Source organism: Lactuca saligna, chromosome 1 (assembly GCF_052625555.1).
Source record: "Lactuca saligna cultivar CGN05327 chromosome 1, ASM5262555v1, whole genome shotgun sequence".
NCBI lineage: Eukaryota > Viridiplantae > Streptophyta > Magnoliopsida > Asterales > Asteraceae > Lactuca > Lactuca saligna.
The window spans coordinates 25,222,449-25,234,864 of NC_136417.1; the positions used below are offsets into that span (position 1 = coordinate 25,222,449).

The window sequence follows — 12,416 nt, forward strand, 5'->3', positions numbered from 1 at the left end:
AGACATATGAGTTGAATAAATATAGTTTTTTTTAGAATCGTAATTATTTATAAATTTCGTTGTATGTAATTGATTTTTTAGCTCTGTTATTAGAATGGGATGGTAAGTTTATTAAGTGTTAAAATAATGTTTTCCTACCAGGTGTTTGTTAAAATTGATTATTGAACTTTTAAAATCTTATATGTATTATGATATATTGGTTTGTTATTGAGTATAAATTTGGTTGATAATGAAGGCAACGATGAAAAACTTTCAACACAACTTCAAGAGGGTGAAAGATGACCACATGGATCGATGGGACAACATCCATGCTCAATTACTATAACAGTTCAGAAATGCTTTCTTTATCATTGGAAGGTTACATGTTCTTCTCAATTCACATATCTACATATACAAGTTTCATTCTCTTGATTCTTATAGATGATTCGATTTTATTTGTTTTTTTTACCCTCTTATCAGTTGTTTATCATGGTAGGAGATCTTCTTTTAGTGACTAAAACTCTTTAACATGGAGAATATGTATATTTCTTTTTTTAGTTAAAAATCAGAAACCTTCTACATTTTAGCATTTGGAATCTAAAACAGCGAATAAAGAGATTATCAAAACTATTGAATCATAGATGCAAAGAAAGGAATATGAGTTATAGTTTTATCGTATGAAGTAGTAAACATGGTTGGCTCTTCAAATGCTGATATGAAATCAGGAATTACCGAATTAACCCTCATGTTGTGAATTAACCATGATGATGTGCAGGTTGAAAGAGCTGCAGATTAGTTAGAAAAAGATATTCTACATATCACAATTGAAGATTGCATTAATGATTATGATGGGTGATCAACAATTACAAGGGATATGACACCGTTAGAAGTTGAAGCTGCAATTGCAAATTTGATTAAATATTGGACAAAATTAAGGATAAATATGTTGAAAGAATGGGTGGATACAAATCTCCAACAAGAGGCGACTTCATTAAATAAATACCAATGCACTCGGTACAATAAATAGCAATGCACTTTACCAATAATTCTTATTATAGCGACTTACTTCCATTTTTATTCATAAAGGAATTCTACTTTTATTTTCTTTATGATTATGTGTGAATGTCATAATATTAATAACTTTTGCAGTAAATATGGTCATAATCTAGATTTGTAAATCTAAACTCTAAAATTTTCTAGAACATAAAGTTGAAAAACCAGATTTTGTCCAAGTACTTTTGGATGAGTTGGCTAAACAAAACACAAAACACCTTTTGACCCATGCGAAAGCATGGGCCTCTTCCTAGTTTTTTTTTAATTTTTTTTATACACAGTTAGACACACACTAAAAAGTCCAAATGGCATGCTTTCGTCCAAAATTTAGGTCTAGTGAATGTGCAAATATGGTACTAGAGTCTAAAACGTGAAAATGGTTATAAAATTCTTTGTTAAGAAATTTTGAAAGCACACAGCTATGTATAAATTTCTAGAAATTTTTTTTACGAATGGTCCTTTAGTTTTATAGTCTTTCCTTGAAATGGTTCTTACAAAACTTTTTTATCCTGAGATGGTCCATATGGAACAAACTTTGTACACAAATGGTCCTTATCGTAGATGTCCGTTAGACGAATCCGTTAAGTTGAAAGAATTTTGGATAATGACTATTTCTATAATTTTGTGAAACTTGCTTAAAGACCATTTGTGAAATTTTACACAATGACCATTTGAAATATTACAATGTTAGTCACTCATTTCTTTTTCTTTTTACATTTCTAGCCATCTTCTTTCACAACTTTGTAACTATATACTTTTTAAATATATAAATATTTTTTGTTAACTAGACTTTATCTAAAATATTCAAACTACAACACATAATTAAATATTTATATTTTCTATTAAATAAAATGAATTAAATAAAATTAATGTCATGTTATTCATATGGTTAATTATTTTAGCATGTATAGCAACATAGTTAAGTATTAGCTAACAACTTTTTTTGCTTTGAAAAGTTATGTCTTGTTAAGGAATATATTCAAAATTTGATAAAACAAAATAATTTTTTTAAATTAAATATCAAAATTTTATATCGAAGCAGTATAAAATTTAGAGTACTTCAATTATAAAATCAATACCAAAACATATTTTTATCTTTAACTCAAAACCACATACTTATTTTTATAAAAATGAAATAGCAACATACTATTATTTCTATAATAACGATTTTTTTACAAAAAACACATCATATTTTTTCATAAAAATAAGAGTAAATTACACGAATGGTCCCTATGGTTTAGGGTAATTTGCACGTTTGGTCCCTAACTTATTTTTTTAACTCAGAAGGTCCCTTGTTTGTTTTTGTTACGCGGTTGGTCTCTATCTTACCTAAAAAGACTATTATGCCCTTGATTTTTTTAATTTATCTAAATAAACACACCCCTAATCCTACCCCCTCACCTTACCTCACCTACCCCATCATTTTTTCCTCTTTAAATAATAGTCTTTTTAGATAAGACAGAGACCAAACGCGTAACAAAAATAAACATTAGGGACCAAATGTGTAACAAAAACAAACCATAGGGACCTTCCGAGTTAAAAAATAAGTTAGGGACCAAGCACGCAAATTACCCCAAACCATAGGGACCATTCGTGTAATTTACTCTAAAAATAAATATATTTGTATAAGATAACTGAAGATAAATCTTAAAAATTATATCATGTGAAATTTGAAAAGTAATAAAATGAAGTTTTTATGCTTTAAATGCTTTTAGATAAAAGAAAATAGAAAACGAAAATATTTAATTATGTATTGTAATTTGAATATTTTAGATTAAGTCTAGACAACAATATATATATATATATATATATATATATATATATATATATATATATATATATATATATATATATATATATATATATATATATATATATATATATATAAACAAAATTGTAAAAAAAATAAGGCCAAAAATGTAAAAAGGAAAAAAAAATGTGTGACTAACATTGTAATATTTCAAATGGTCCTTGTGTAAAACTTCACAAATGATCCTTAATCAAGTTTCATAAAATGGCAAAAATAGTCCTTATCTAAAATTCTTTCAACTTAATGGATCCATCTAACGGGCATCCACGGTAAGGACCATTTGTGTGTAAGGTTTGCTCTATGTGGACCATCTTAGGGAAAAACGTTTTGTAAGTACAACTTCAGGGAAAAACTATAAATCTAAAGGACTATTTGCGAAAAAAAAAATCAAGTTTTTAAGTATAATGTCGGAATGGATATACAATATGGAGGTGTGGGTATTGGAGTGTAAGGGGTGTGAATGTTTATTATAACACTCGGTTTCGAATAACTTCATTATTCAGGGATGTGGCCTGATCATCAGTTATCATAAGGCTTGTGGCCTTGGGGAAGTAAGGATTTGGCACTTTTTAGATGTGGGTATTATAGATTAGATGATCCAAGAGTTCGATGGTGTTGTAGAGCCTAAGGGTATATTCGTAATTTGGGCAGTTCGAGTCTTTATGAATTTTGGGTTGTTGTTCAGGAGGTTTTAAGGTAGAGGTGAGTTATTAGAAATATAGGGCTTCTCGTCACCTTTCCGTGGATATAAAGTTCGTCAGAAACGAACTTAGAACAAAGAAGTTACGGCCAAGTGAAGTTTTAGGGTTTTAGAGGTTTAATGAGTACGCGGGGGGTACTCTTTGTGAACGCGAGGCATACTCATTATGAACGCGAGGCGTAATGGGTGAGATGGTCATGGATGGTCCTTGAGTATGACAGGCGTACTAAGAGGTACGCGGGGCGTACTCCCTTTAGCACCAAACCCTAATTTCGGGGTTTTACACCTATATAAGCATCATTTTATCCTTCCTTTGGGTAAGTTAAGTCAGCCTCCATCCCCTTTAGTATACATTGAAACCCTAAAGTGCTTTGAGTGAGTAATGGAGCTTGGAAGAGGGTTTATGGAGGCTTATGTAAGAGAAGAAGAAGGTTGAAGACTCATTTCTTGGAGAGGAGCTTGTAAATCCAAAAGCTTCTCATCTTTTGCAATCTATTAAAGGTAAAAAGCTTTGATCTTATCATCTCTTTGTATAAATCTACTTTTGGGTTTGTTATGGCAATGTTTGCCTCTTTTGGTTGGTCGTTGTGAGCTAAGGTTGTTTCAGAGGCTTAATCTTGTAGATCTAGACGTTTTAGGATTCCTAAAGGCATAAATATGTGATATTTGAGGTTTATTAGGACTCACGCATGTGATAAGACCTTTCATTAAGCTTTTTTGAGCTCTAGATCCCTATTAAGCCATGCATGCAAGTAAAGTTTCCAACTTTACGTGATAAGTCATCCATAGGAATCAGATCTGAGAATTTGGAGCTAGGACTTAAGTGGTTAAGTGTTTAATGGAGAAGATTGTGGTTTAGGGGAGTACGTTGGGCGTACCCATCTGGTACGCTGCACGTACTGTCCCCAAAAGGTGTATGCTGGGCGTACCAGTTAAGTACACAGGGCGTACCAGTTGAGTAAACTGAGCGTACTTGTTGGCTATGGACCGTTGACCAAAAGTTTGACCATGGTTGACTTTTGGATATTTTGGGCCTTTTAGGATATTGGACTTTCTCGGGATAGGCCTATGATGGGTTTGGGCCCAATTTAGATAATTGGGCCATATTTGGGCTTTGGGTAATTAATGAGATTTTGGGCTTTCGGATTTTGGATTATCAGGTCAATAATTGATTAAAATTAGACAAAATTACAAAAATGGTCCCTATGGTTTGCCAAAAGTCACAAAGTTAGTCCCTGCTAATTTTTTTTTGACAAACATGGTCCCTGTGGTTTCCAAAACTTGCATCAATGACCCTTTTTGCTGACGCCGTTACTGTTCATCCGTTAGTGTAAGGGTATTTTGGTCTTTTCAAGTAGCTGGGACTGGGTTTGTGACTATGGGTAAACCATAGGGACCATTTATGTATTTTTTTTTCTATGTTTTATGTTTATGAGTTTGTGACTTTTCCACCCATTTACTTTTTAAAATATCACTTTGAACCCTTCACTTTGAACTTTGAAAAATGTTACTTTTACTCCTCTATTTTCTAAATTTCCGTGTTTAACACCGTATTATATATAATTTGTTTATTATTAATAGCTTTTGTTCGCTAACGTAAAAAAACTATCTTTACGTGTTTATTTTCATATATTTGTCGGTATAATTCAAGGTGATCAACGTTTCGATTATAATTTAGAACTTTCTTTCGTTATTTTTTTTAAAGTTACATGGTTTTTTTTATATAAAATTGTCGGTTTAAATTCGAGCTTATTTTTCGACGTAGTTTTTTTTTTTAATAATTTTTTTTATTTTTACCTTTATGTACGTTTCCTACGTATGAGACAGGTCATATATAATAGCTTTCGTTTGTTAATTTTAAAAAATATATTATATTCGAGATTGTCTATGTTTTGATGTATTTTTTTTATACATTTTTGTGTTTAATTTTATATACATTCCTACGTATCACTCGGGTCATATATAATAACTTTCGTTTGTTAGCTTAAAAAAATGTAGTATATTCGAGTTTGTCTATGTTTCGACCTAACTTTTGTTTCATGTTTTTTACGTATCAATATAGATTCGAGTTCGTCTATATTTCGACGTAATTTTTTTTATGTTTCGTGCTTATTTTGATGTACGTGTTTTTTTCATTCATGTTTTTTTATGTCCAAATGCAACTTTTATGACTATAATCACCAAAATTCAACTTACAAAATTCAAGCTGATAATTACGCTTTTATCTATTATATGTGAACAACTTATACGTAGGAACATACATAAAATAAGCACCAAAACGTACAAAAAAAATTAAATCAAAACATAAAAAATAAAGAAAAAGAAAAACTCAAATTTATATCAGCACGTGCATAAAAATAAGTAAGATTTTTTTAAGTTAACGAATGAAAATTTAAATAATAAAAAATATATAATATGTGACCCTAATCATAAGTAGGAACCGTACATAAAATAAAGCACGAAAACGTTAAAAAAATATGTTTCGCAAAACGTTTTGGTGCTTATTTTATGTATGTTTCTACGTATAAGTTTGTTCATATATAATAGATAAAAGCGTAATTATAAGCTTGAATTTTGTAAGTTGAATTTTGGTGATTATATTTTTAAAAGTTGCATTTTGACGTAAAAAAACATGAATGAAAAAAACACGTACATAAAAATAAGCACGAAACATAAAAAAAAAAAAATTTACGTCGAAATATAGATGAACTCGAATCTATATTGATACGTAAAAACATGAAACAAAACTTAGGTCGAAACATAGACAAACTCGAATATACTACATTTTGTTTAAGCTAACAAACGAAAGTTATTATATATGACCCAAATGATACGTAGGAATGTAAATAAAATTAAGCACAAAATGTATACAAAATACATCAAAACATAGACAATCTCGAATATAATATATTTTTTAAAATTAACAAACGAAAGTTATTATATATGATCCGTCTCATACGTAGGAAACATACATAAAGTTAAAAAAAAAAAAAAAAAAAAAAAAAAAAAAAAAAAAAAAAAAAAAAAAACTACGTCGAAAAATAAGCTTGAATTTAGACCGACAATTTTATAAAAAAAAACCATGTAACTTTAAAAAAAATAACGAAAGAAAGTTCTAAATTATAGTCGAAACGTTAATCACCTTGAATTATACCGACAAATATATGAAAATAAACACGTAAAAATAGTTTTTTTAGGTTAGCGAACAAAAGTTATTAATAAAAAACAAATTATATATAATACGGGGTTAAACACGAAAATTTAGAAATAGAGGAGTGAAAGTAACATTTTTCAAAGTTCAAAGTGAAGGGTTCAAAGTGATATTTTAAAAAGTAACTGGGTGGAAAAGTTACAAACTCATAAACATAAAATATAAAAAAAAAATACATAAATGGTCCCTATGGTTTACCCAGAATCACAAACTCAGTCCCTGCTACTTGAAAAGACCAAAATACCCTTACACTAACGGATGAACAGTAACGACATCATCAAAAAGGGCCATTGATGCAAGTTTTGGAAACCACAGGGACCATATTCATCAAAAAAAATTAACAGGGACTGACTTTGTGACTTTTAGCAAACCATAAGGACCATTTTTTTAATTTTCTCTTAAAATTATATTTTGTTAGTTAGCGCGAGGATTATTCAGTTTTGGAGATGTGCGTAGTCATTTGAGTATCAACGAGTTGCGGTGAGTCTTCCTCACTGTATTTACTGGTCGGAGGCACCAATGTCGCCCCATCGGTTTGATATATTGTTATCCTCTTATATATTGAGTATGGAATAGATATGCATGATTTATCCTAGTTATCGATATGTTGGTCTGGTAGATCTGTATAACTACCTGTGATTTTGTCTATATGATTATCAATATATGTATGGGTATTGTGTTGGGTTGAGGTTGTACGGAAAAAAGTTCTAGATTAAAATCGACACATTGACCACCTAAAATTATACCGACAAATATATAAAAAATAAACACGTAAAATAGTTTTATTTAGGTTAACGAACAAAAGTTATTAATGAAAATCAATTATATATAATACGAGATTAAACACGAAAATTTAGAAAATAAATTGGTGAAAATAACATTTTTCAAAATTCAAAGAAAAGGGTTAAGTGATATTTAAAAAAGTAAAATGGTGAAAAAGCCGTAAATTCATAAACATAAAATATAGAAAAAGTTAAATAAATAATATTCATGGGTTACCTATAGTCACAAACCCAGTCATTGTTACTTGAAAATACCAAAATACCCTCACACTAATATATGAACAGTAACCACATCGGCAAAAATGATCATTCACATAAATTTTAGAAATCACAAGGACATGTTCGTAAAAGAAATTAACAATGACTGATTTTGTGATATTTGTTAAACCATTGGATTATTTTTATAATTTTGTCTAATTATTAGTTATCCATTTTCAATGCCAAAATTTTAAGATTGTTGAAGTTGTTATCCAAGTTTTTTGTAATTTCGAAAGTTTTGTTTCTTGGAAAATTTTAGGAAAAAAAGGTTAAACTAAACTCATTTTTCAAAAATTTCATATTTCTTAAAGTAAAAAATTAAAAAACAATTTATTTTTCCTTAAACCAATGCACCCTAAGAATCCAAGACCACAGATCTTAAAACCATTCGTCCATTCTCCACATAAAATCTGAGAAGGTGTTGTAGAATGCAAAAGGTCGAAGGAGGAAACCATAAACCCCAATGTCTAATATCTAAGTTCAAAATCTCAAATTTTCTGGTCGGGTGGCATGTAAGTAAGACTGAACGGTTTGGGCAACATCCACAGCCGTTTTTGTGAAGTGACATACCCCTCAACGTTACGACGTGAAACACTCCCCCCCCCCCCCCCCCCCCCCCCCCCACAATCGTTTTCGTCCGTTGTGAAGATGCTCGTTGCCCTCTTAACATCCCATAACGTGTAAACGGTCCATTTTTTGACTGTTAAAGAACAGATAACTTAGAAAAAAAAATAACCTTTTTTTATTTCACCTATAAATACGTATACAAACAAAATATTTTAACCACAATCATTTGTCATTTTCATCTTATTCTATTTTCAAGTTTCACAACAATAATAATAATAATAATAATAATAATAATAATAATAATAATAATAATAAAACAACTTTTCCTTTCAACCAACTATGAAGCACAACCCAAACACTTCACCTTCAAACACAAAACACATCTATCCCGATAGGTTTCGCGCAGTAAAGAAGTTATCTGAACCTCCTCACCTCAAACTCGCCCCCAATGCAATTTCCTACGTCCCCTTACATGTAACAAAACTCAAATCTTCAACAAAACATTTTCAGTGCTTTCAGTTCCATGCAACAAACAGCCACACAACCACCACCAGAAATTGTTATTGAAACACAAGCGGGAGGCAGACGGAAAGGGAAAAGGAATCGGAAGGCAGTCGCGAATACGAAAGAAGAACCTCCACTTTGGTGGACACCGAAGGAGGAGTATGTTTTGGTGGTGCGGGACTTCAAAGAATCCAACCATAGGAAATGATATGCTGAGAGTTGGGTTTTAGGAAGGCATACTTGATAAATTCCACACGCTTATGAAGAAACAGCCGTATTGAAATATCGATATGCTTAGCAGCAAATGGACCACGATCAGTTGTCAGTGCACCAAGTTTAATGGCATTTTCATGAGACTAGAATCACAAAGGCAAACTGGTGTGAATGATTTTGATGTGTACAAAGCCACGCAAGAACAATATCAAGTGGAAATGGGGCACGCTTGTGAGTTTAAAAAAATATGGGAGATTCTTAGGCTAGATCCAAAATAGAGTAAGACGCTAACATTGGGGGATGCACAATCAAAGTTGTCCTGTAATTCTAGTTCGTTTGACGTTTCCAATACACGAACGAACGTTGACATCAACGCAGACGGCATCAAAGAGACCCCGTTGACTGGTCGGACGCAACAAAACGAAATGTGCTCAACGTCACGCAGACGAAATTGATAGAATGGCACAAGAGTTGGCGGTATGAAAGCAAAGTTCGACAGACACAATTTCATTGCCCAACAAAAGGTTGATGTGCAACATGATCATTTGGAGTTTCTTTGTAAGCAAGCCGAGAAAGATCAGATCACGAAGGATTTAAAACGCTACTGCTCCGGAAGATGAATGAGAAAATCAAAAGACAATATTTGGGTAACTAGTTGATAGGTTTTAGTTTTTTAGGATGTTCTTTTTTTTTTTTTTTTTTTTTTTTTGCCTTCAACCTTTTGTTTTTCTTCGGTGTGTAATGTTTTTTTTTTTTTTTTTAATGTTATGGTTAATCTAGGAGTTAATTAAATTGCATGTTTCATTTTTTTTTTATTAATCCAATGTGATTAAAAAAATATTATGAAAAAAAACAATCAAAAATAAATTAAATTGAAAAAACGGAAAAAAAAATGATAACATGGAAAGTTAAAGATGTTATAACTAGTTGCTCATTTCTTCCATTTGGTGTTATAACACTACAATGATATGACATGTGAGGTGATAATTTTTGAATGTGATAACACCCCTTAACTAGTTGCCCGCATCCACTAGTCTAAGTATGTATGCGAACTAACAAAATAAAATAATCATCATTATGCAATAACAAACTTAAATCCCCAAAATGGAATCCCACATTACAATTCCTTCAGATTTTTCATCAGAAATCACACCACAGCATCCTTACATTACACTCCTCAATATGCCTTCTTTTGGCCCCAGACCCAGTGTACATAATTCAGTGCTCAAGCAGCTAAAATGCCTTATTCTTCAACATTTGTTTTACAAAATACAATGTTGTTTTTGTATTTTTAACAACTAAAATTTCATGCTTCGTAATTAAATACAAAAGACTACCAACTAACTTTAATGTTGCAAAAAAATTTCCAAGAACATGCAGAGATTAGTAACCTTTATTTCCACGAATCCTAGCTCTCATATCAACCTGCCACACACACACAGACACACACACACACAAAAGTTCAATAGCAGATCCAAGATTTCTTACAAGTGTATGCACTACCATAAATTTTTTCAGTAGTTCACTATCATTGATTTTCAAGGTTTGCACCTACTTATCCTGTTTATATACTAGATCCATCCCTGGCTATAAGCATGTTAATGTGGCTCTGTGACATATTATATTCATCATTGCCACAAGAAACATAAGTTTGATCTTTGTTTGATTTGAAAAAATGGGATATGTATCAATGCAATTAAATTTATTTTGGGATCAAATCTGATTCAAAGAAAGAACCTATTTATAAATCACAGGAGGATGATTATATGACATACCTGGCCTCTCTTGCAGTTGAAATATGTTTCTCTGAGTCCAACACATTCACTAGAAATGACGGGGCTCTTCTCTTTAGCACATTCTCTAAAAGGTCGATTCTCTACCTGCAAAACAACTGTCTCATTACATACACAGCTTAGAATCTAAAAGGTCGATTATCTATCTCCAATCTAGTGGAGTACAATTTCAAATCAATCACATAGTTTAGACATCAAAGAGAACATGATCATTCGTTATAATCTGCCATAGTTTCGAATTTGCTAGGGTTTCTAATTTACTGAGAGCGTGTTTGAATCAATCAAGGAATTCAGACATCCAAATGAAAAATTCATGTAACACATAGTGTTATTCATCTGAATTTAGAACAGTAACTGCATTTATTAGGATCTTCAATCCAGTTAAAGTACATGTTCGAATCAATCACGGAGCCTATCAGCCTAGACATCAAATCGAACATGATCGACCCAAATACACATGCCTATATGAAGAGAAAGTAACAAGTACCTTGACACAATCAGATTCACTGAGACACTTGACCAATTCCATAGCCAAACCTTTACAAGATTTCGCCATTTCTATTTGCTCACCCCGACAGCCCCCACTCCTCCTGATTTCAACCGGCAAAAGCCACCTCTGTCCTCCTAAGTTGCAAATTTATGGGCCTATCGTGCGATTGGGCTCTTGTAACTGGATCAAGCAGCGAGTCACCTATTATAAACCGGTTCAAGTTAATAAAAAAATCATAGTGTTAGAAAATTTTGGGATATAATGGGCTTGGTTTTCCGGGTTTTTTGGAAGTTAAATTTTGATTAAAAAAAAAAAAAATCGGTTTCTTCGGTTTAAAATCCGGCTCTGTTCCTTTTTTTTTAGAAAAGAACCGGTTTCAGTTTTAAAAAAATAAAACTTATCTCAAACTGTTGGTTCGGTATAGATAAACCGGTTCCATTTAATAAGAGCCGTTTGGAGTTTGGACTTTCGATATCAAAATTATATTATATTGAATAACTATAGTTAACATAATAAATTGTACTAACCCAGGTGTATAGCATAATATTTAAATGTCCTGCAGTTTGAATTAGTACATAATATTTGTATAATATCTCATTTGAATTTTTGATAATTTATGATTACCATAGCTATTATAGATCAAATGAGCAAAGAAAAAGATAACGTCACATGAAATGTAAGTAATAAAGGATTAAAGGAAAGCTCATTCATGTAGATTATAAGCTAGATTTTTATAAGTCTACAAATTAGTTTTTTAACGAATTTATATTTTAAATTTCCTTCTATTTTACTCTTCAAAATAACAAAGTATATATATATATATATATATATATATATATATATATATATATATATATATATATATATATATATATATATATATATATATATATATATATATATATATATGGGATTGGTTGAGAACTCATAGTTTCCTGAGAATTCAAGAACTAAAAGTGGAGCATTAGATCAAAACTAATTCATTAAGGACATGATCGTAATCTTATCAATCTTATTTAATGTTTAATTTTTTATGTTTTTGTAAATATTAATAGA

At 31.0% G+C, this 12,416-nt stretch overlaps 1 protein-coding gene across 1 annotated transcript; it reads right to left on the minus strand.

The window, feature by feature from the left end:
* Nucleotides 1-10,138: 10,138 nt before the first annotated feature.
* LOC145029424 (cytochrome C oxidase assembly factor) lies at nucleotides 10,139-11,511 on the minus strand. Its single transcript, XM_078977965.1, has 3 exons — nucleotides 11,358-11,511; nucleotides 10,853-10,957; nucleotides 10,139-10,502 (listed from the first exon to the last, which is right to left on the minus strand). Exons 1-3 carry the CDS (start codon nucleotides 11,424-11,426, stop codon nucleotides 10,461-10,463), a joined length of 216 nt encoding a protein of 71 aa, XP_078834091.1. The 5' UTR covers nucleotides 11,427-11,511; the 3' UTR covers nucleotides 10,139-10,460.
* Nucleotides 11,512-12,416: the final 905 nt, after the last annotated feature.

Bases quoted from the DNA above. Each gene is read 5' to 3' on its own strand.
- LOC145029424 (XM_078977965.1), bottom strand. From the start codon at position 11,426: ATGGCGAAATCTTGTAAAGGTTTGGCTATGGAATTGGTCAAGTGTCTC. The intron at 10,958-11,357 runs GTACTTGTTACT...GTTGTTTTGCAG, and splicing joins GTGAATCTGATTGTGTCAAG to GTAGAGAATCGACCTTTTAG. The intron at 10,503-10,852 runs GTATGTCATATA...TGTGTGTGGCAG, and splicing joins TCAACTGCAAGAGAGGCCAG to GTTGATATGAGAGCTAGGAT.